The sequence below is a fragment of the Raphanus sativus genome, chromosome 2 (assembly GCF_000801105.2).
Source record: "Raphanus sativus cultivar WK10039 chromosome 2, ASM80110v3, whole genome shotgun sequence".
Lineage (NCBI taxonomy): Eukaryota > Viridiplantae > Streptophyta > Magnoliopsida > Brassicales > Brassicaceae > Raphanus > Raphanus sativus.
In genome coordinates, this window is record NC_079512.1 from 244,605 (window position 1) to 269,552 (window position 24,948).

A 24,948-nucleotide genomic window follows, 5' to 3' on the forward strand; every position below is an offset into this window, starting at 1 on the left:
TTCCTTTTTCTTTATGTACCATGGCAATTATTTTTTCTCAACTCATGTCATGTTAATTGTTACCATAACTATCTCCTCAGTCCATATCCATACGCGCGACGTTACCCTACTTCTCCTATTATTCCAACACACGATGGAATAATAAACATTGCCACAAATGGTCTATGCCACGTATGTAATTAAGTGGGTCCCATACTTATCAAGAAAAAAAAGGTAAAAACAAAAACTAGTTCTCTTCAATTCAATCTAACTCCTCAATATATAAATATTTATATAACAAAATCCACCCATTAAATTTGACACAGAGATATCTTGCTCTCTACTTTTTCGCCACCATCTCTCCCTCTCTCTCTCTAAAGCTGTTTCAAGATTCAGACTATGTTCGGCGAAAACTGGACTCGAGTGGCCATGTCCGACGACTCGTTGGTAGCGGACGCGCTGCTCCTGCTCCGCCACTCGGAACCAAAACCACCGCCGAAGAAAGTCGACGCATCTCCCATCAAGCTGAAATGGAGCGTGCGACAACGGAGATCGAAGAAAGGAGACCAAACGCGAGCCAGCCCCACAACTCCTCTTTCCTTGAGCGGTGCCACGTCTCTCAGCGGCTGCGGCGGCGGTGGTGCTACCACCGTGGAAGGTTTTGAGGAGTCCAGCGCCGCCGTCAAAACCTCTGAGACCTTTAGATCTAAGGTTTGTCCTCATCATTTCACTCGTCTTTTTGTCTTTTCCGATTTTAAAAAACTAAGTGTGGCACGTAGACTCGTTAGGTAGGTACTGTTTTATGCGTCTGTGACGTATAACATATCCCTCGTGATGCGGCGTTTCAAACAGTCATGTCTTGTTATGCGTTTTTCTCTTCCTGTTCTGTAATAACGAGTTCCCTTGTTGTTTGAGCTTATCTATTGTCGATTATACACTTGACCTTACATAGACGGCCAACACGACGAGACCTTTTAAGATCCACGATCGGTCTACTCTTGATGATCATCATCTTGTAGGTACACCGACTTTTAGCTGACTAAAATACCCCCACCGTGGACTCAATATTAGGCAACTTGATGATGTGTTTTCTTTCTTTCTTTTCCAAGAAACTAAATCTATCTTTCTCGATATGTAGATTTGGTTGTCATCTTAGAAACACTTCTTGATTTGAGTTTTAAAACTCGGTGATCTCTGCTTTTTTTTTTTTGCTCTTTTTCAAATCTAAGAGTCACGTTTCCCACTTTTGGTGCATCCCAGTCATCTCTCTTTCTGCTTTTACGGAAAGACCAAAAAGTCCTCACATCAAGGGATGTGTTTTTTCTTTGTCAAAATCACACATTTCATTAACAATTTTATATGACAAAAGCACCCCCTTTGTCAGCAGATGAGCTCTTTTTACACGGTAAAGTGTTGTCCCGGTCAGCGCGAGAGATTGTCGTTTGGTTTAGGAGGTGTTACCGTGGAATTGAATCTACGTTTAAGAGTATGAGTGGATTAGGTACGTGTGTGGTAGTAGGGTTTAGTGGGGACTGTGGAGGGCAGTTATCAGATGTGGCGCATTTGTCCGTGGTCAAAAGTCAGTTGTTGCAAGTGATTGGGTACTCGTCCGTCAAATTATATTGCTGACAGGCAGTTGAGTTAGCCAGTTTATGTAAAACAAAACATTAGTTAGCTTAGCTAAGATTAGGGCTGGGCATTTTATCCGTTAAATTTGATTCGATTCGTTATCCGTTGCTATTCGATTCGAAAATTCCGAATATCCGTAAGCTTTCGAAGCAAAGCAAATACTAAAATTCAATATCCGTCAAAATCGAAGCAAATCACAAATATTAAAATTTTGGGAAGCGAATATCCGATCCGATCCGTCAATATATAAATACATGTATATTTTGATTATATTTAAAGTTTTAAATGTATAAAATTATATAATTATTATTCTAATATATTATTTGATAGATTCTATTCATATTATTACTTATATAAAAGTATTACATAAAAGGAAGAGAAAATATTTACGATAATTATAATTTTTTTTTAAGTTTTGTGTTATTATAATTTTAACTAAGTTTAAAAATTTACAAAATATGAAGATTCATTGCTTTTTTTAATTTTTATCTTTTATATCATGCAAAAAATATATTTTACAAAACAAATTTGTATCAAATTTTTAAGATTATTTGTATTAATCAAAACAAATGAGAGATCCGTAAGTATCCGCGAATATCCGCAAATATCTATTTATTTTCCGGATATCCGTTTTTCCGAATATCCGTATTTTTCCGAAGCAAAGCAAATCGAAAAATCAGATATCCGTAACATTCGAAGCAAATCACAAATACCTTCAAAAACCCGAATATCCGATCCGTGCCCAGGCCTAGCTAAGATTGTTGTCTGATTTTTAAGTTGACTTTGATCTGTGGTTATAATTTTCTTTTGAGAGCCAAAGTAGAGAGAGTCTTCAACTAAAAAAAGAAGGGGAATTTTTTGTTTTGTTAGAGAAATATAAAAAACGATTAATAAGGACAAGTGGTGGCTGTGGAGAATATAATACGTGACACTAGTTTGGTTTTGAGGAGGAAAACGCATGACGTGTGAATGTGACGACCAAACACACGCGTTTAAGTCCAAGAACTCACGCTCCACTCACGTGATTCTATGTTTTCTCTTTTTCTTTCGAGGGCATATGTTGTTGACCAGGAAGATTCTGAATTTACACGGTTTAGAAGTTTTCAAAGTTGTTATTTGTTAATGCTAACTAGAGCTGATTCTTTTATTTCCACCTTATCGTGCCACAAAAAGTCTCTCTCTTGAATGGTAGGTGTGTGGTATCTTTATATAAATGCTATAGGAAACAAAACTAAATTGTTTTTTTATGGTATAAGTTTGGTGTGAGCTGGCTTTTATCTGGTGGTGTCGTAAGTCATACGCCATAATCTGATCTGAGTTTTGGCTTTTTGGTGTACAGGTTTTTCAAACGAGTGCAATACCAACAACTCTGTTCAAGAGATCAAGGAAGAAAAAGGTAAACACACAGAAATGGCTGTTTCTTCATTTACTGGCACTATGTTACAAGGCTCACTCATGGGTTATATGAATATGTTTATACATATACTCTTTAAGTTCTGCCAAGGAATATCATTACATATCTCATCTGTCGATTTTCTCTAATAAAATGCGTCATTGTGGACAGACTTTGGCGGAGCTTAAACATGAAGAAGTCATGCTCTTGAAGGAAAGCAATGGCCTGAAAAATGTAGAAACATACTTTTTTACTTTCTTCTGTGTATCTCTCTATTTATTAAGTCTAATGTGCTAAATATTAGTATTGGTTATTTTTTTTTCTCGAATCAGGAATTAGCAAGTATGCGCGAGTTGGTCGAGCAACAAAGAGCAAGAAACAATGCTTTAAAGAAAATGAAGGTGAGCACTATTTTTTTTTTACTCTCTAGACATTTACTTGTCATCATGAAACTGATGACTGATCAAGTAGACCATTGTCCATATGTATGCAGGCTGAATCACAATCCGCCTTGTCCTGCAAACTCGAGCAAGGCTCCTCCTTCTTGCTCCCTGATCTAAACATGCCACTAGATACCGACACGAGCCCATGAGTATATTATTTCCTAATTTTTTTCCCATCACACGCAAACCACTATACCTCCTACCCACAAATATGTTTTTAACTGTAACTATATGAGTATGAACAATGTAGATTAATATAACCCTTTTGGCCATTTCCCGTGGCCTCTGTAGAATATTGGCTTCAAGGAGAGGTCATTCGAGTTTATGTTTCTCGATATATCCTCTTCTCTAGGCGGTAGTATGATTTTTTCTTTTTTGCTCTGTCATTCTCCCACTTTCACATGATGTGAGATGTAATTACCATCATAGATAATACACTTTTCTATATTTCTTATTATCTTTAGGAAGATGTATTGCAAGATCGCATGGCCGTTTCTATCAAATGTAACACGTTCCAAAAATTATTTACTACTCCCTCTGTTTTTTAAAGATAGATGTTTTAGAAAAATAAATTGTTTCACAAAGATGTATTTTTTATGTTTCCTATACAAAAATTGCAAATTTCAATAAAATTGATTGAATTTATTGAAAGACTATTGGTTAAAATGCATTGGAATTTGATAATTTCTAAAAATGATGTATAGTTAATGTGTTTTCTTAATATGTGTGAAAACACCAAAACATACATCTTTAAAAAACAGAGGGAGTACTTTGTAATTTGATCAAATGTAACCGTCGTCTTTAAAACCCCATCTTGCTAATTTTAGGATCGCATTGTATAATCCAAAACAATCAGTCCTAAATTGTAATTATTAAGAAGTCTAGGGTCTAGGGTTATTACTTATTACCAGTTGATTTTAAAGCTAAAACCCTAGAGTTAAGTTCAGTTTCAGCTTACACTGTCTTAACTAACTCTTTACCGTTCCTTCTCCGACCAAAAGTGAAAAAAACAGGAAATGGCGTCTCTTGGCCAAATCACGTTCCCGCGTGCGCCGTCATTGGAGCTGAGCCTCCTACGCCGTCGATCTGATCAACCCATCAGAACCCTAATCGGGTTCAACGGCCGGATCGTGAGCAGACAAGCGGAGGTTTCGGTGAAAGCAAGCGTGAGCCAGAAGGTGATTGAAGAGGAGGCGAGAGTTCTCGTGGGAACCTACGCGCGTGCTCCAGTGGTGCTCTCGAGTGGGAAAGGCTGTAAACTGATGGACGCGGAAGGGAAAGAGTATCTTGATTGTGCATCTGGAATCGCTGTGAATGCTCTGGGCCATGGAGATCCTGACTGGCTTCAAGCTGTCACTGACCAAGCTGCTCTTCTTGCACACGTCAGCAATGTCTATTACACCATTCCTCAGGTCTGAATTTGACTTGTGTCTAGGCCTTATACGTGGATTCAGTTTTCATATACTGTTTATTTCCTTTGCAGATAGAACTAGCAAAACGCCTCGTGGCAAGTTCTTTCGCGGACCGTGTATTCTTCTGTAACTCTGGAACCGAAGCCAACGAAGCAGCCATCAAGTTTTCTAGAAAGTTCCAGAGATTCACCCACCCTGAAGACGAGGAAGTCGCCACAGGCTTCATCGCCTTTACGAATAGTTTCCATGGGAGAACCTTAGGAGCTCTTGCCTTGACAAGCAAAGAACAGTACAGAACTCCTTTCGAACCCATCATGCCTGGCGTCACATTCTTGGAGTACGGTAACATTCAAGCCGCCACAGATCTTATCCGCTCGGGTAAAATAGCTGCAGTGTTTGTGGAGCCTATACAAGGAGAAGGTGGGGTTTACTCTGCCACAAAAGAGTTTCTTCAGTCTCTTCGCTCTGCTTGTGATGCTGCTGGATCTCTTCTCGTCTTCGATGAGGTACATATCATAGTGTAATTCTTGAAAGTCTTTGACTAGCACTCGGGTTTTCAGTTCGGTTCTGGTTATTCGGGTTGGGGTGTTTAGGACTTAGGAACCGACCATTTTCGGATCTGTTCGGGGTTCGGATGGGGTTTCTATTTCTTTATAAAACCCGAAGTAGAACCAAATTAGAAATAGTTGGGGTTTCGGGTTTAAAGCAAATTTTTAAAAAGAAAAAAACAGAAGAACCCAGAAAATCTGAATTAAACCTAGAAAAGGTGAAAAAGAACAACAAGAATATTCGTGTAATTGGGGTAACTAAAGTTTATTGGATATTTTTATTATATTTCATATATTTTGGTATCGTTCAGTTTCAGTTTGGTTCCTATTTGGTCTGGTTTTGTTTTTTTTGGTTCGGTTATGGTTCCGGTTTTTGATATTATGCCCAGAACTATTTTTGATTTTGGTCTTGTTCTTTTGGTCTCTCTATTTATCCAGGTTCAGTGTGGTTTGGGTCGGACTGGTAATCTATGGGCATATGAAACATTTGGTGTAACACCTGACATAATGACGGTTGCAAAGCCTTTAGCCGGTGGTTTACCAATTGGAGCGGTGCTTGTAACTGAAAAAGTTGCTGAGACCATCAAATATGGAGATCATGGTAGCACATTTGCAGGGAACCCTCTTGTGTGCAGTGCAGCCATCTGTGTTTTTGATAAAGTATCTAAACCCTCTTTCTTGGCCAGTGTCTCGAGCAAAGGTATATACTTTAGGGATCTGTTGGTTAAGAAGTTAGGAGGAAACTTGCACGTGAAGGAAGTGAGAGGAGAAGGGCTTATCATTGGAGTGGAGCTTGATGTGCCGGCAAGCTCATATGTGGATGCTTGTCGTGAATCTGGTCTTCTGATCTTGACGGCAGGGAAAGGGAATGTCGTCAGGATTGTTCCGCCGTTGATTATATCGGAGGAGGAAATAGAACGTGCGGTTGAGATTATGTCCCACAATTTAACTGCGCTTGACTGAATATTGAGGTTGAACATTAATGTTTGGCGACGACTATGAACTGTGTTTTTTAAATTCTATATTTTCTTAAATAAGCTCAAGTGTGTATCAGTAAATTTGCCTGTTACAATTCATAACTGCTGTTTCTTGGTTCTTTTTTTTTTTTGAAAAATGTTTTTTGGTTCTTTCATGATTAAATATGTATAATTCTTTTTTGATAGGGTATTAATAATATTCAAACAAACAAAAATTCTAGTATCTTGGATTTACTCTATCAGCCAGTGATAAGCTGCCATACTATAGGTGAGCCGTTCCATTTTTTTAGTCTTGAAGATTTAAGAGAAGCGATTTCGTGCATGCCAAGTTTCTCTTGAAATGAAGACACCATGTGATATGTTGAATGTTGTTGACATGATTTGCAGACGAAAGAATCAGAGGTGGAAGAATAAAAAGAATTATTTCTTCTGTACGCGGCGCTCGACTTTTCCTGGTGAGAAAAGGGACTTGACTGAAAAACAACAAAGAGGGTAATTCATGTAAGTTAGTGATCAGTCACTTCGTGTTGTGACTCACAGAAAATGTGGACCCGGAGCCACTTGAGCTGTGAAAGATAAATTGTGCAGAACAGAGAAGATGTGGATCAGGAGAATGTAAATTTCTTTATCTGAGAACTTTGTTTTCCTTTTTCGGAATGTGTACTTCATTTTTACCAGTTTTTTTTTTGAAATTTCTCGGATTAAGATTTTGGTGTCTTAGACTGTATAATATAATTGAGGTAAAAAATTTATATGTACGGTGAAAAGTACATTCTCTCTAAATGTATAAAGATGTGTTATAGTACTGTATAATATAATTTGAGGTAAAAATATATATGTGCAGTGAAAAGTACATTCTCTCTAAATGTATAAAGATGTGTTATTGTTAACAATAATGTATTATAGATGTATTTCATAAATAATTACTAAATGTTAATGACTTAATTCTAATGTTTAAGAAAGTGGTCTAGGCGGCCTACTACGTGCCGCTTAAGTGCTAGATCTTAGGCCGATTATCTTCTAAACCATCTAAACAATTATAATACTACAATAATAAATAATATATAGTATTTATTATTCATAAATTATAATAAATAACATATCATAATATAAAATCTTATAAAATAAAATAATATGACTTTATCATTTGTAAATGATGATATTTAATATCAATATATATTTAGTATATTGTTATAATTTATAAGCATCTAAACCGGTAACTAATAATTTAAATGTTCGCTTACTCATAGGGGGCAAGCCGTCTGCTTAAGACCTAACGCTTTCTTAAACATGGTTTAATTCTAAGTTTTTTGGCTGATGTCTATGCTGTAATAGTCCGAGAAATTTCCACGATCAAATCTAAAACGTGCGTCTAGAAGCCAGAACGTGAGCCAGTTTGACTCACCGACTGACGACGGTCAGTGTAGGCATATGAGCCAGTTTCTGGTTTACATTTACGCAATGTAATAGAAGCCAGCATGATGGACTTTAAATAACGTCAAAAGTTTACGAAAGAAATCAAAGGTTTTGTGGGGTCGCTATCTTTTGTCTTCTTTAATCAATTTTTGTTTGAAATACAAGTCGGGTTTTAGGTCGATGATGTCATAATATAAGGGATATTGAAAAAAAAAATGTAGGGAAAAGGTCTTCGTGTATTACCAAATGTAATTAAATAGTTTGTTTCATACCACTAATATAAACCCAACACCGACTCTTGTAAAATCTATAAATAATGAAATCACGTACCCAACATTCAAAAAAACATAGCTACAACTTTAGAAACATACCTCTTCTTGCTCTCTATCTTCTAAACTCTCATCCACAACTCTAAACGAACATGTTTCAAGGCGCTGACAAGCAGTCGAGGCGCTGCTTCGTGGCCAAGAAAGCGCCAATCTCTTAAAGACGATGCTCGAACACCAGAGGACAAGCTCAGTTTCAATCGAGCCTCTCTTCGATACCCTTCTTGATTCCTTCTCCTTTGCTCTCTCTCTTTTTACATCTTCTAACACTCAGCCACACCGTGACTCTTCTCAGAGCAAATCAACCCCCGTGACGGCCCGAAAATCTCCCAAGAAGTAATTGACTAAAAAAGAAAAATCAATGCTTGTTTTATGATTTAATGGACGTTTGATACTGATTGTTTCGAATATTCCACGTAGCAGAAACAGCAATGAAGAAGAATGTTTAGAGCACTACAGAGATGATTCACCAACTCCGCTTCACAACGATTGTTTTACTTGGAGGAAGTACGGCCAAAAGAAAATCAAAACGTCTTCCCACCAAAGGTTAGAGGAAAAAAAATAAAATCCAAAACAGAATATTACTCTGTTTTATTGAGTACTCTTGGCAACTAAATAATGAGTTTCAATATTTCACAGGTGTTACTATCGTTGTGCCTATGCCAAAGACCGAAACTGCAACGCTACGAAGCGGGTGCAACAGATCCAAGACACTCCTTCCGTTTACAGGACAACTTATGTCGAAAAACACGTCTGTGAAGTTACTTCTTTTCCGGAGCCTAACGACGATATTGCAAACGGTTCCAAGATGATTCGGTTCGACACATTCGACCAAGCCATGCCTGACGCTGTTATTATGCCTGAGCTCGTTCAAGTAGAACAAGAAGCAATTACCATCGAAGAAGACACGGACCAAATCATGAACCTAGAATTTGACATTAACGAGCTTTTGGTGGATGATGATGACCAGTTATGGGCGTATCAGTTTCCTCCGTTTTCTCCTGGAGATCTCATGTTCCTGGACGATCTTTCTGAGTTTGATTACAATCCTTTCCACGTTTGATTGAACAAGCACCCTTTTTTTCAACTTCTTCTTATGTTCACTGGCCCGTCCCTCTGCTAAGGCACATGAAGCATTAGTTTTAGGCCACATAATATAAAGTAAATTGTAGGCTACAATTTACTACTCAGTTGTTTGTATATAAGATAGTTAAACATGTAAATTTCAACTTCCTTGTCTCTGGTAAAATATTACTATTACCATTGTTTTTAATAATTTTAGATAAAAGTTATGTTTGAGGGCCATATTTTCTGACAGGCTTTAGGTCAGGTAAAAATTTGGATGGCACTATGTTCACATTATCACAATGAGGGCAGACTATGACGTACTATAAGGAACTTGCCATATCATTTACTTTGTGTGTGTATGACTTAACGACTGAGAATATTAAAGAAACAACATCTATCAATACTATTAATATCAAAGGTTCGATACAATGAAACGTATGTATGTAATACTTTAATGTATCAAATGAATATGACATATATTTGGTTGCTTTCTTGAATGTAATATTTTAATGTATCAAATGAATATGACATATATCTGGTCACATATATTCGATATGAGGTTAATATAATGTTGGCGTGATTTGTGGACTATGAGGTTGCCATCTTTTGTTTCCTATAATACCATTAATGAAATCTGTTTTTTAAAACAAATGTAATGGCACAAAAAGTAATATGTTAGGGAAGAGTAGGGGTAATTTCATAAAAGGGTTCCTGAATTAATAGTATTGATATTATGAAATATGAACAGTTGAAACACTTCAATTATTTACTCTGCTTTTATCAAAAAAGACATTGCAAAAATTTATAATATGTTTTAGGATGCATCATATGGTTAAAGAAAATTCACAAGTGGTCACCGAGTTATATTTATTATGCTTTATATTAATCTATACTATTAAAATACAAGGCCCTTTTTTGAAGTGCCCTTTTGTTTCAACAATATTTACCATGCTATGCCACTGAAATATTTAAATATATGGTTTTAATTAAATTATGTATTTTCTAAATTTCCTTTTATTTAAACAGCACAAAATCCTTTTTCCTTTTATTTAAAGAACAACACTTGATTCACTATGCCTTCCTATCGAAACATTCCTATTGAAACGTAATGTATCATTACATATCATCACCTAAGATTAAAACAAACTTCAGTTGCTATAACATTGATTTTTATTTCTTATACAGTATATTGATAATAATGTTCCATCGACACCGAAGCTTCACCACTTACCGGAAGCGCTTGGCGGCCTCTTACCGTCCCGATTTTGGTCTGCTCGGAACTAAACTGGGATCTATGAGAAAAATCATCAGTTCTTTCATTTTAATTTAAATTTCAGTGTTATTTGTTGGATTTATCATTATTTTGTTACAAACTTAATAATAAAAGAAGAAGAAAAACAAGAAAAAGAGTTAAGTTAGTGATAACAATGGCTGCCGTCAATATTACGCTCAGAAAAATACGAGGTCTAAATGAAGGAGACGATTACAAAAATACGGTTTTAACCTTCATTAAAAGGAAAAAATAATAATAGTGCTATTGTTTTTATTTAAAGCATTTATGTATTAAAAAATCGATGCTTTAATTTTTAGAAGATTAAATACAATATCTAAGAAAATTGGGTATTTAGCTTTAAATTTCGAAATCTGTAGTAAATCTATATTAAAAAGTGGAAATTTTTTTGACATTGGATATTTAGTTTCCTATATTAAGTTTATTCAATATAATTTAGATCCTTCCAAATCTTCTATTTCCTATATACACGCTTTTTAAACAAATTTAGTTTGTAATTTGGTTTGTCAATCTAACCGAATATATAACAACCTATACAAGAATCAAAGTCCATCCATTTGACCATCGATCACGCAAATTCTTAAAGCTGTTACCTAACTAAATAAATAATATCTCCTATTTTCTATATTTTTATATACAATTAATATTAGTTTGTTCAAAATATTCTATTTCCTATTTACGCTTTGATTCTATAAACCAATTCGCAAGGAATATCCATAATGTATACTAATCTACAAAAATTGAAACGTATCCTACAATTTTCATTAACCTACCTATCCTTACTTATATATATAAGAGGCGACTGTATTGATCTAGCACGAAACGCTGAGAGGCTAATATATTCCTCTGTCACACCCTTCCTCCGGAGTTTTTCCACCAATGATCATAAGATTTCACCGGCGGAGCCGTTAGTCTTGACATATGCGATCCCAAGATCAGGGTGAGTGCTCTTCAGGAGCACCCTTATGAAAGAGTCTATTGCTGAAGTTAAAATACAACCTCGAATCTTATATATATGCTACCCAAAAGAAGGTGGGTGTGCGCTTTATCTAGATCACTACCTCCGTTACTTTATGTTTCTTTTGTTGCTATATAGTTTTGGCCTTCTCTATAATAATGTGTCTTTAGCTGGCATTCTACTCAAACACTCAATGCTTTGGTTTTCCTTTTGGTCCTGAAACACCTGAGTTTAAAAAGATTTACACCCAAGAAAAGCTCAAGGCGTTTATTGAGAAGCTTGATGAGGCACATATTAGTTTTCTTTTGAACTATATATAGACCATTGGGTTCTAATGATAATCTGATAGCGTCTGACACTAAATGGTGTCTTGTGTGCTTTCAGGTGCAAGATTGGCTTTACACGGACGGTGAGGATGCTAATGCCACAGAGTTTCAGGAGCGGCTTGACTTACTAAAAGTCACTGGCAGTCCCATATATTTGCGGTTTGTTCTCTGCTTATATTGATTGTATTGAAGCTTGCTTGCTAAAAAGTATTTAATAAAAAAATGTAATACATATTTTTGTATAGATCGGATGAGCTTACAGCACGACCTGTAGCAGTTGAATATGTCATAAATACCTGACCGGAGAGAGGAGGTACACTGTGGCTGACATTACATAGTCTTGCTGTAAAGCTAACACAGTTTGAGTTTCAAACACATTTGTAGAATGCAGATCATAAAAGAGTGGGAGACTACTAAACTTCGCTTTCAAACCAAAAAAATCAACAAGGTTGTTTTGCTCATGTAAGTGAAAACACACAGTTCTCTTTAACAATTCTTGGTGAGCTTATGCTAAATTGTGTTGTTTTATTCAGGTCTCAAAGAATAAAGCTGAACAGAAAAAAATGAATGTTGCTTCATTACCTTTTTTATGTCTTTAAAATTAGAAAGAGTTAATATGACAAATCTTTGTAACAGGACTGCTACTTGGAGTAGTGTTCGTCAGATGAAGGTACACACGAAATCAGTTTGATAAATAATTAACGTCAGCAAAAATGGGTTTTTCATTTAAGTTTTGGGGTTAAATAAAAATTATATGTAGGTGAAGGTAAATAGGATTCCAAAGCCAAAGATAGAGAAAGCAAGCCAGAAGGAGAATGCAATGGAGAAGGTTAATTCAAAAGGCTCAGAAGATAATACCAAAACGGGTTGATAATAATGAAGATTTTAAAGGTATAATATTAAAAAAAAATTATATATATATATATATATATATATATATATATATTGTAAATTGATAATAATATTAACATTTAGTAAATATTTAAATTATTCTACTATATGCTCAGAAGATAATACCAAAACGGGTTGATAATGAAGATTTTAAACTCACTCAATTCAGCTTACACCGGTTTCTATGTTTTTCTAAGAAAAAAAATGAGCTTTCACTTTTTTTTCATCATCTGCCGAGAAAATAAAAACGTGATTAAGACACTCACTACAAAAAAAGTCTACATTGATAGCAGATTTATAGCACGTTTTACTGAACTGCTATCGTAGATAAGTTAAATATTTTTATATTTTATAATAGCGTTAGATAAACGCAATGGTAGAGCGAAACCTAAAATAACACTTAACTAATGTTATTTTGAAAATTAAATGAGCGGGAATTTAAAGTCACCGATTCCACCAATATTTACCGGGAAATGAGATTCAAGCGCCAAAGATAATATTGAAACGACTTTAGTAATGCTATAAAAAACATGTAATAGCATTTTTATAATGCTAAGAAAAGCTATTCGAACTCCTAACCCTAAACATGTTTTAAACCCTAAGCATAGTTTTAAACCCTTAACTCTTAAGACAACCCTTATAAATTTAATATTTTCATATTATAACTTCAAATATTAAAATTAAACTCATAATTTAATATTTCTAATTTTAAAACTATAATCTCCTAAACACATATCTTTAATCCTTAATCAAATTCTATATCCTAACTCCTAACTTCAAACATAAACTATACTTTCAATACTCTAAATATAAACCTATAATCTAGATTGTTAAATATTTGACTATAAATATTGTATCTAGTCTTCAAATCTATTATTTTCCAATTTTAATCCAAAATACTAAATTTTAATCCTAAATCTCATTTCCAATATCCAAACCTTAAATCACAAAACTAAACTTTACTCTTAATCATAATGTTTTTTATAAACCATAAAATTTAAATTTAAAAAATTTCAACTTTTGAATCAAACAAACAAATTTATAAATGAATTATATATCAGATTTCTGTGTAAGCATATAAATTTTTAAAATGATCACCAAAATCATAATTTTGATATTAATCTAATATATATTCGAACTTAATTAAGCATATAAATTTTTAAAATGATCACCAAAATCATAATTTTGATATTAATCTAATATATATTCGAACTTAATTATACATCAATTCCTAAATAAATAACAATTTACTATGTTCAAAAATAAACTTTAGATTTAAATTATAACCTACAAAATATAAATTCTGAAATAAGACATAACTTTTTTTTTTTGTCAACTGGTCACTTTTGGACCTTTAATCCTCAAACTGAGGTAAGTGGGGTTCGAACCCCCGACGTCAGGGCCCGAAGGCAGAGCTCAGCAGCCACTTGGCTACGAACAACCCGACCTGAAATAAGACATAACTAAGAAAAATTATTTGCAAAACAAATTATCAAAATATTAAAGGATAAAACAAAAACAAAAATAGAAAAAGAAAAAACAAAATTTTCTGACCAATCAGATTGAGATACACGGATCACACTTCTGAACCATTAGATTAAATTAGATCTAAGGGTTGAGATTTATTCCTTTTAATTTTTATTTTTTCTCCCCCTATCTCTCTTTTCTCCACGACAGATCTGAAACTTCATCTTCTTCATTCTCATCTCTCATATCTCTCATCACTCCCATCTCTCTCCAAGCTTACTGTTTCTCTCATCACTCCTATCTCTTTGCACGCCTCTCTCATCTCTCCCATATTTCTCCCATCGCATCTTCTCTTCGTCTCCCATCACTCCCATCGCATCGCACCCCCACAACCACCACCGCGGTCGCCCTCCCACCACCGCCACGTTCGCCCTCCCACCACCGCCACGTTCGCCTTCTCTCCCTCTCTCCCTTTTCGTATCTGTTTTCCTCTTATGAATCTGAATTTATTTTGTTTTTGGTAAAGATAGGTGAGGAGTCAAGGATCTTGGTGGCTGCAGTAGGCAAGGTTCATGGCGGCTTGAGGACGGCGGCCAGGAGGAGGCAAACTCATGACTGTTGGAAGAGGGGCAAGGGCTGCAAGGCCGTAGAGGAGGCGGCGGCTGCAGTCTTAGTTTTTTAGGTTTAGTTTTTTTTTTCTTTTTAAATTTGGTTTAGTGTAAACCGGGTTGGGGAAATTGTAGTGGTCTAAATTTATTTTTAATTTCTGGTTTAGTAATGTAAACCCAAGTTAATTTGTAACCCAATTTTAATTTATAAATAAAATTTATTTCATTTTCAGTATAAATTAATTTTTGATTTAATTTTCAATTATTTTATTTTATTATAATTATAATTATTTTTTGATTTATTATAGAAAGATCTATCATAGCACAAATATATGAATCGTAATCAATTTGTAACAAAAAATAATGTTATATTAAAGTTAATAACAGCATTAAACTATCGCTATCGTATGAAACATTAAATAGCGTCATTGAAAAGTGCTATCGTAGAAGGGGTACCTATGATGGCTGCCGATGACATAGCAGATCGTAAAACGCTATGAAAACCCTACGATAGCGTTTATCGTGAGCTAACAATGTTGATATTTCTTGTAGTGACTAGAAGCTCACATAAGTTTTTTTGTCGGGGATAAAACAATTTGGGCCATGGACATTTATTTACAAAATCCGTTAAAATTGGGCCATGGACCTTGATTTATATAACCCATTTTAATTGCTATACAAATTATTATGTGCAATATTATGTGTAATAATAATGATATTATAATTTTATAGGAAATTAAATCATGTCAATTTTGTGAACACATATATTTTTATCTATTTAATCTATCTATTTAATTAATATTTTATTACCAAACAAAATTGTAACAATACTTTGTTATTTAAAAAAAACTATTTGAAAATAAAGTACCATATTAATGTGTCAAAAGACTGACACAAAAATGTATATTTTTAAAGTATAATCAATTTCAATACAATTTTCAAAATCTGTTACTAATATTTAAAAAAATTACACAAATATGACTACAACATCTTCACTCTGTATAAAAATTTAATTTCGAATAATAAAGAAAACACATATAAAAATTTAGTTTCAAATAATATATACAACACAAAAATATACCCCCCCTCTGTATAAAAATTTAATTTCGAATAATAAAGAAAACACATATAAAAATTTAGGGCGGGTCAGAGTCTAGTGCTATCTTAAATTCCTACTATGTTTTAGGATGCATCATCCAGGAGCAATGATGAGTACTTTTAAGTGATTTTCGAATTTCTCTTTATCAATTCATTCGTTAACTAGAGGAAATTATTGTGTAGGAGAAATTGACTGAATATTTCTGTAGACTCATTTTTTTTTGTATGATATATTATTGCTAAATTATAACGGCGTGTAGTAGTTCTTCTGACCGCCCAACGGCATAAGAGTTTTATTTTTATATTACCAACTTAACAAAAAAGTAACGCCAACAAAAAATCTATCCCACCCAATAGAAATATAGGCAGGTAGGTTCCTCGCAATGGTCCGCCCTCCACATTTTCCCCCGTCTATAAAAGCAACGAAGCTTCAAAAAAATAACAGAAAACAAGTTTTGAAACAAAACTCTTCTTGCTCTTCGAGTCTTGAGACTCCTCCACAAGCTTCAAAATGTCTCACGGTGTTGACAAGGCGGTCGAGGCGTTGCTTCGTGGCCAAGAAAGCGCTTACCGCTTGAAGACGGTGCTCGAACACGCAAGCTCAGTTCCAACCGAGCCTCTCTTCGATAGCGTTCTTCATTCCTTCTCCTTTGCTCTCTCTCTTTTTTCATCTTCTAACACTCAACCACCACACCGCGAGTCTTCTCAGAGGAAGCCAACCCCCGTGGTGGCTCGAAAATCGCCCAAGAAGTAAGCAATCAACGATAAGAAATGAGAAAAAAAAACTCTTATATGATTAAGGGATGAGTGATTTGATCGTTTTAATATTTCAGAAATAGCCACGGAGAAGAAGGTTTAGAGCAATACAGTCATGATTCACCAAATCCGCACCACAACGACGGGTTTTCTTGGAGGAAGTACGGACAAAAAACTATAAAAACCTCTTCCCACCAAAGGTTAAAAAGAAAAAAGAAAAATAAAAACAGAGTATTGTTCTGTTTTAAGATGCTCTGTTTTATTAACTAAGCATTATTGGTAACTTTCACAGGTGTTACTACCGGTGCGCCTATGCCAAAGACAGAAACTGCAACGCTTTAAAGCGGGTGCAACAGATAGAAGACAGTCCTTCTTTGTTCAGGACAACTTATGTCGGAAAACACATCTGTGAGGTTAATGCTTTTTTCCAGCTTAACGACGATATTTGCAACGGTTCCAAGATGATTCGGTTCGACAAAATCGACCAAGCCATGCCTGACTCGGTTATCCCTCAACCTGTTCCAGTAGAACAAGATGCAATTCTCATCGAAAGCACAGACCAAAACATGAACCTAGAATGTGGTAGTAACGAGTTTTTGGTGGATGATGACCAGTTGTGGGGGTATCAGATTCCTCCATGTTCTCCTGGAAATTTTATGTTCTTGGACGATCTTTCTGAGTTTGATTACAATCCTTTCCACCTTTGAACAAGCACCTTTTTCAAGCTTTTTCTTATGTTCACATAGAGGGTAGACTATGTCGTACGGGAAAATGGCTTATTCCCCTACGAACTAGTTGTTCCCGGCTTTTTCACACACGAACTTTTAAACCATGCCAAAAACTACACGAACAACGGAAATATTGCTTATTCCCTTATGAACTAATTATTTTCAGCTTTTTCACACACAATTTTTTAAACTTTGCCACAAACCACATACACTATGCTATTTTTTGAATTACATACACAAACTATCAATTTTAAGCTAATTCCCCTAAAATCGTAAATTGTTTTATTTAAACATTAACTTAGTTTATAACAGGTGGATAGCCCATTTAATTTGGGTTGATAAAAAAGAATAATACATCGTTTTTTTTTGGGTCAACTGCTCTTCTTCTTCAAAAATCGTTTTACTCTTCATCATCAATTGAGAATTAAATTTATTATTTTGTAAAAGATTAAACGTTTTACATGATGCATAAAGAAAGAAGAGCAGCAACATAGCAGATTGGTAAACTAGTAGTTGCTGCTCTCTTTTTTTATGCATCATGTAAAACATTTAATCTTTTACAAAATAATAAATTTTATTCCTAATTGATGGTGAAAAATAAAACGATTTTTGAAGAAGAAGAGCAGTTGACAAAAAGAAACAAAAAAGAACAAAACGATGTATTATCTTTTTTATCAACCCAAATTAAACCGGCTATCTACCTATCATAAACTAAGTTAATGTTTAAATAACACAATTTATGATTTTAGGAGAAATTAGCTTAAAATTGATAGTTTGTGTATGTAACTAAAAAAATAGCGTAGTTCATGTGGTTTTTGGCAAACTTTAAAAATTTGTGTATGAAAAAGCTGGAAATAATTAGTTTATAAGGAAATAAGCAATATTTAAGTTGTTCGTGTGGTTTTTGGCATGGTTTAAAAGTTCGTGTGTGAAAAAGCCGGAAACAACTAGTTTGTAGAGAAATAAGCCATTTTCCCCTATGTCGTACTATGGTACTTGCTATATTTTGTATTTAGTTTATATTTGAGTGTGTTTAGATTCATGAATGGTGACACCGTTCTCGCGTCACCATTTTTACGTCAGCGTTGAGACGTATCTGTCTCCGCTTGATTCAAATATTGTAAACAACTACTGTTTATCTTTTGAATGATATAACGTTATATCGAGTGTTTATATAGCACGTCAAACGCGTCATTTGACTCTAATTTACTAGTCTAGATTATATTCGTTGAGAATTGCTCTATAGAATATAACAGAAAATGAGTTTTCAAGCCGACATTTGAAAATGAAACTAAATTTTTGATTCAATTAAAATGATTTATAGAAAGATCACATCCATAGGCGAGACTACATTTAGACTACAACTCGATGTTTAGAAGAAAATGATCAATGTATTTTTTTTTTTGTCGACATTTTAAAACAGACTCTACGAAAATTCTGTAAATTACACTGGTAGTTCTGCATCTACATGAATAACGAAAGACATTTGTTTTTCGGCATTTCTTATTTGAGTGTCCGCCTTGATATTTAGCGTTTTTTGTATATGGATGATATCTGAACTTGTAAACTTTCTCGAAAAAATTTGACATCATCTAAATAGTTCACAAATTCTTATGTTCTAACTAAAAACCATTTTCACAAATTGAATACAATCCGTCGCAAAATTAACATAATATTAATGTAATAATATTGATGTAGGTTTTTTCATATTCTCATTCGCCTGGACTCTTCTCTCTCTGATTGTAGAAGTAAAATATTTGCTCTAGTATTCCTTACTTCTATTAGTCTTTCAAAACTTTGTAGTGTACTACCGATCTTGTCCCGAATACATCTATTTGTCTTTCCATGATTCATCTGTAAAACACCAAACTTCTTGGAATAAGAGGTAAAAAGTTTGTTTCTGCTAATTTCAGAACTTCTCAAAGATTAACATCAATATTGCTAAAAACTTGTTATTTCGTCATTTTCAAATGTACCACAAAATTCATCAATGTTAATATTTTATTTTATTAATTTAGTTAGATATTATTATTTAAATCGAATAGAATAAAAACGTTATTCAATCAATTCTATAAGTAAATAAATAAAATAGGAAGAAAACAACAAATTTGATGATGAATAAATAAAATAAATCTATTCCCTTTTTCTTATATTACATTCATTTTATTCCATTAATTTTATCACATTTGCTTGTTGCAGCGTTGAATGTATAACGGAAATGGAAGGTTTCCAAGTCTCTCGCTATGTGCTTACTTCTGTCGTTAGGTCAAATAAACTAATGGATGATTTGATCAAAAAAAAAACTAATGGATGATAACTGATATGGACTTGTTGGAATTTTTACAAACGAGTGAAGAGTCAAGATGCTGACTACCGTACTCGTAATACTATGGAGCTGCCTGTTTCTGTGCTAGTCATGACTTTGCTAGTGACCTTCTCGCTGGATCTCGAAGGCAATTAATAATAAAACAGACACTTGAATTATATTATTGAATTCTACCCTCTTTTGTCAAGTTTCGACAGCTTAGGAAATTAACAAATTTGTTTTATTTGCTTGATGATGGACATGGACCCATTACCTAATCTATCCGAGTAGACAAAGAAAAAAACATAGCATTATCTTTCTTTTTCGTCAATACTTTTCAAGTACCAAATATATGTTTTTATACATGATATTATGAATATCAAAATACATCATACATGTATGTATATAGGACATCTCACAGATTTTAAGCATCATCATGTCAATGTAATGCATACTTTGCATACTGTACAATCACAATTCACAAATATTGATCTCACCATTTCAGTCATTCTACAATATAAATTTCCCCATGAAAATTATACATATAAGCATGTTCTATGAACACACTTATATGTACAAAAAAATCCAACTAATATTGATAAAAAAAACAATCCAACTAATATTGATCAAAGAGAAAAAACAATCAAACGAATTTTGAATTATACGTGGGTGGCAACATGTCCATGCATATATTTGGACAAGACTTGGGTTCACCCCCTATGATGAACCTTTAAATTCACCACATCTCTAATAACCAATCAAAATGCTAACTAAATTAATAATAAAATAATTTAAAAAATAAATAATATCATATTTAATAATGCTAATGTCCCTATTTAATCCCTAAATTCAAACTCTATACCCTAAATTCAAATTCTAAACCCTAAATTTTAACTTATAAATCCAAATTCTATACCCTAAACCCAAATCTTAAACCCTAAACCCAAACCATAAATCATAAACAAAAAAAAATCTAAACTCTAAACCCAAAACTATACCCTAAAACCAAATCTTAGACTCTAAACCCAAACCAAAAACCCTAAACCCAAACCGTAGACCCTAAACCCAAACTCTAGACCGTAACCTAAACCGTAGACCCTAAACCCAAACCCTAGACCGTAACCCAAACCATGAACTCTAAATCCAAACTTTAATTCTTAATCTTAAATTTCAAAAGAACAACATCAATATTAATCTAAATATTTAGGGTATAGGGTTTGGGTTTTGTATTTACGTTTTGGGTTTAGAGTCTAGGATTTGGGTTTAGGGTTTAGGTTTGGGTTTAGAGTTAAAGTTTTTGGGTTTAGGGTATAAGATTTGGGTTTAGGGTATAAGATTTGAGTTCAGGGTATAGAGTTTGGGTTTATAATTTAGAATTTAGGGTTTAGAATTTGAATTTATGGTATAGAGTTTGAGTTTATAGATTAGATAGTGACATTAGCATTATTAAAATTGACACTATTTATTTTTTTTAATTATTTTGGTTTTTTAAAAAATTATTTAATATTTTTTATCATTAATCTAGTTGACACTTTGGTTGGTTATTAAGGAGGTGGTGAATTTAAAGGTTCACCATAGGGGCCCAAGTCTTGTCCCATATATTTTACCTAAAACACCCACTTCAATTACATGCATTATATCGGTTCAAACAAGGTTCCGTGAACCATTTTATTGGCTATTGACGATAAAAAAAGGCGTGTCGTCGTGGCGTAATCATGTCTGTTACTTAGTTTTCCATTCTAACCTCATTTTGATATACTAGTGGTATTCCGGCGCTACGCGCCGGATTCGTGTTTTGTATTTTTATATAAATTTACAAATTATTTAATAGTTTTAGTAAAAAATATATGTTCAAAAATATAAAAATGAAAATATATTAAAAGAAAATGATATTTTCCGATCTATTTAATAGTGGTTAGCAACAATAATATATTACGTTATTTTGTAGTTGCTTAGTTCAAAATAGAATAGCATAATTGGTTATGACTAATCTATTCAATAAAAGTAGAATAAAAAACCATTATTGTAACAAAGTTAATTTATTTGGAATTTAAACATATAGTGAAGTTGATATTTTATTTAAATAACATACTTATACTATTAAGTATCATGTAGACATTATATAGAAGGAACAAAATTTGAAATTTATTTTAGAAACTAATCTAAATTTAATACCAAAAAGTAAATTAATTATTAGTTCATCTTTATCCGTAAGTAGTAAGTAAAGCTTCCTGAAATTTCTGCTTTGTGTTTCTGATTCTTCACTCCATATTGGATTCAAACAACAAAGCAAGCTCAAATGTATCATCCGAAGAACAACAACACGAAACTTCCAAATTTTAATTCGAAAACTTCATGTATTATTAAGTTTTCTTCACACACAATTGATGAAACGATTGAAACGTACCAATTCAGCTCACTTTGTCGACAATGTGAGAATCACAGTTTCTTTAGTCGTTTCGTTGTCGTCATCTCAATATTTTTTTTGTAGTTGCAATTTTATTATTTGTTCTAATTTGATTACAATTAAATAAGGATATTATAGATTGTTGCTCAATTAATGAAAGCTATTTAGTTAATTTTAGTTTGAAAGGTTAACTCGTTGCAATTTATTATTCTGTTGATATACTTATTTACAAACTGGCTCATTGTTTCTTTATATCTTTTAGCTTGCTAATACTTTTATATTGGAATTCTGTTTATTTAGTTATGTAATTGTATTTTTGTGTTTATTGAAACTCATTTATAGATCTGTATTTAGCTTATTTTGGTTTATTTCAACAAAAAAACATATATATTTCTGACAAAAAATACTAAAGATATATACTAATCGTATAAATAAAATTATTTTGTGTGCTTTAAATGATTCACTTTACTAATTTACGTAATGCAATATAAATAAATAAATTTTTAACTATAAATATGATTTATTTATATAAAAAAAATAACTTATGCTCTGATAAAGCTGGAGTGACAGCTGCAGTTCTTTCAACCATCAACAACATCAATCCCACCGTCTGTCTGAGGGGCTTCTCTGGTCACACCATGAATCTCAAAAAAGTATCTTCTTTTTCTGTCCAGGTTCGTGTTAGATATGGTGAGTTTATGCGTCCCTGCTGAGTTCCTCAACGTATTGGTTCTTTGGAGTTTAGGAGTGTGCCTCTAGCCTGAAATATATGATTTCTCTTCACCATATTATCGCCAAGGCAAAGGCACATGTGTTAATTTTATGAAAAGCTCAACTTTATTTGTCTCATATCCTAAAGGTGTAGAAGGTTGTAGATTTTTTTTTGTTGGTCAGAGTTGGACGTTATGAAACTGTTGGGATTGATTTAATCATATAATTAAACGTAAATTTTTTTGCACTTCCTTAATTTTTGTGGATGTCGTACTGGGCTAATGAGCCTGACAACTTGTTCCAAATGTTTACTTCGGACTAAAGCTAAACTAAGAGTCAACTGAATTAGATATGTTGAACTGATCTTATATATCTGGATATCTTCCTCTTTATAAGTTTTCAAGTTTGAAATCTTGCATGTTGCATCGATCATCTGCACATAAATTAAGTTTTTGTTGGTCCTCTGTTGCCACCCAAATGACTAACCTTAGACACAAATTTTGTGTCCTTGCTGAACTTTCTGAGCTGTCCTAGTGTCCTGAATGTGTCATTTCTTGAAAAAAAGAAGCTGAGCATTCCAGCTTGCAGGACTATACCTTGCTCCTGCCAAACAAAACAAACTTAGGGTTCAGTGGTTGTGCTTGTCAAGAATTTAACACATTCATTGAAATGTTTATTTCTCAGTACTACCATTAGCTGTACAATATCACCAGCAGGTCCAGCACAGACATTGGTGAGCTTTGTAATCTGACCATCAAAAGGTACAAACAAAGCCGCTTCTGATCCATCTGAGACAGACAACTGGACACAGTACCATCATTAACAGACTTGACATTAGCGAACGGTGGTTGGTAAAAAATGGCTGTGAATTGCAGTTCAAATAGCAGTAAACAGGAGCCTGGGAAGGATCACCTTTGAGTCCCAACGGCATTGCTGTTCTTGCATGTTGCACATGTGGATGTTGAGAAACCACGTTGAACCTTTCTAGTGCTTTTAAACTTGAGGTGTAGCACCACCCATATGCAGAGAAACTTCACAGTCTGTCCACACAATACATGGAAAACCACTTAATTGTAGAGAGATTAAGCAGTAAGAGATGAGGTTTATTCCGGACCTGGGGATCAGAGTTGAGAACACAAGCATTAGCTAAGCCACCGTAACGGTTTCAAGTTTTTGAATATCTTCATATTTTGTTGGACCTAAGGAAGAAGCATCATCACTGAAACGGTTCCTGCTGAATGAAACATTTAAGAGGGTTAGGAGGGTATAAAGCTATTTTTTTACTGAGTAAATGTATGAAAGTACTCAATTTACGCATCAAGTATGGTCTGCCCAACAACACTTTCTTTGTCAAAGTAAAAATGACTGACTGGGGTGGAGTTTAGTAATAGCCGGCCTGGGAGTAAGCAAAACATATACACAAACAGATTAAATAAGCAAAGTTCATTAACTGGACTTAGTTGTTAAGAAGACCCATACCTCCTACTAACTTAGGATTAATGGTCGTGGCTACTATGAACTTATGCTCAACACCATTAACCACAAATTTGTCATGAAGTATGTTGGCAGAGGCCATCAAAAATAGTGACACAGAATGTAGGTCACTACAGAATGTGAAGGGAGACATTTCAGAAATGGGGATATATAAATTAGCTACTCATCTATAATAATAAAACAGAGAACTAAACTAACCGGTCAATTCATAGATTAGCCATTTTACGCTTAATTAACTGTATCTCATCATTCTAGGTGGTTTTGATTCCCATAATCTCTCTTACAATATCCAATATATAAGGTTAAGCCATTAGAAAAGTGTACCTGCAAAACATACGTAAGTAAATTGAGTAGTGTGTTAGGAAACTTAAGAACAAAAAAGGTAGTAGGGTGTTTGTTAGTATCATCAGTTGATTATAGATTTATAACGACTGCAATGAAGAAAATACAATCAAACATTTTGCATTAATCATAATTGCTGCCAAAGCCTTGAAGCTATCATAGATTCAGATGAACAAATACCTTCTCATCTATCATAAGTTCATAACTATGTCTATCTCCACTCTTTTTCAAGTTCCTTGCTTTCCAACAACGGAGGACCCGTGTCACAACGGCCTCCCTCCAACGACCAACCTTTAAATCAGACAGAAGCAGATGAGGGTTGGCCATAATCGAAGAGGCTCTTACTGAGTTTAGAATTCGAGAGTAAGAAATTTC

General features: G+C 33.9%; 4 protein-coding genes and 2 long non-coding RNA genes across 9 annotated transcripts; all 6 read left to right on the forward strand.

Moving 5' to 3' along the window:
- Positions 1-273: 273 nt before the first annotated feature.
- On the forward strand, positions 274-3,891 carry LOC108841956 (uncharacterized). The gene is made up of 5 exons (XM_018614740.2): positions 274-690; positions 2,948-3,004; positions 3,173-3,235; positions 3,334-3,402; positions 3,495-3,891. Exons 1-5 carry the CDS (start codon positions 379-381, stop codon positions 3,591-3,593), a joined length of 600 nt encoding a protein of 199 aa, XP_018470242.1. The 5' UTR covers positions 274-378; the 3' UTR covers positions 3,594-3,891.
- Positions 3,892-4,022: 131 nt separating this feature from the next.
- LOC108841954 (acetylornithine aminotransferase, chloroplastic/mitochondrial) lies at positions 4,023-6,507 on the forward strand. The gene is made up of 3 exons (XM_018614739.2): positions 4,023-4,856; positions 4,928-5,362; positions 5,843-6,507. The coding sequence occupies exons 1-3, from the start codon at positions 4,461-4,463 to the stop codon at positions 6,365-6,367; spliced, it is 1,356 nt and encodes a 451-aa protein (XP_018470241.2). The 5' UTR covers positions 4,023-4,460; the 3' UTR covers positions 6,368-6,507.
- A 1,711-nt stretch (positions 6,508-8,218) lies between these two features.
- LOC108841953 (probable WRKY transcription factor 64) lies at positions 8,219-9,288 on the forward strand. The gene is given in 4 exon segments (XM_018614738.2): positions 8,219-8,234; positions 8,237-8,459; positions 8,547-8,669; positions 8,763-9,288. Coding segments are annotated over 4 exon segments (786 nt in total). The 3' UTR covers positions 9,187-9,288.
- A 1,762-nt stretch (positions 9,289-11,050) lies between these two features.
- LOC108841565 (uncharacterized) lies at positions 11,051-12,664 on the forward strand. 4 transcript variants are annotated; one of them, XR_008938343.1, is made up of 6 exons: positions 11,051-11,514; positions 11,825-11,925; positions 12,012-12,079; positions 12,158-12,228; positions 12,300-12,436; positions 12,527-12,664. It is a non-coding gene; the product is annotated as an uncharacterized LOC108841565 (long non-coding RNA). The 4 variants fall into 4 exon arrangements; XR_008938340.1 differs by having other exon boundaries at positions 11,052-11,514; positions 12,151-12,228; XR_008938344.1 differs by having other exon boundaries at positions 11,053-11,514; positions 12,403-12,436.
- Positions 12,665-14,092: 1,428 nt separating this feature from the next.
- Positions 14,093-14,964, forward strand: LOC130499484 (uncharacterized). The gene is made up of 2 exons (XR_008938349.1): positions 14,093-14,572; positions 14,655-14,964. It is a non-coding gene; the product is annotated as an uncharacterized LOC130499484 (long non-coding RNA).
- A 1,290-nt stretch (positions 14,965-16,254) lies between these two features.
- LOC108839205 (probable WRKY transcription factor 64) lies at positions 16,255-18,487 on the forward strand. The gene is made up of 3 exons (XM_056993596.1): positions 16,255-16,580; positions 16,664-16,786; positions 16,879-18,487. The coding sequence occupies exons 1-3, from the start codon at positions 16,342-16,344 to the stop codon at positions 17,291-17,293; spliced, it is 777 nt and encodes a 258-aa protein (XP_056849576.1). The 5' UTR covers positions 16,255-16,341; the 3' UTR covers positions 17,294-18,487.
- The last annotated feature ends 6,461 nt before the right edge of the window (positions 18,488-24,948 follow it).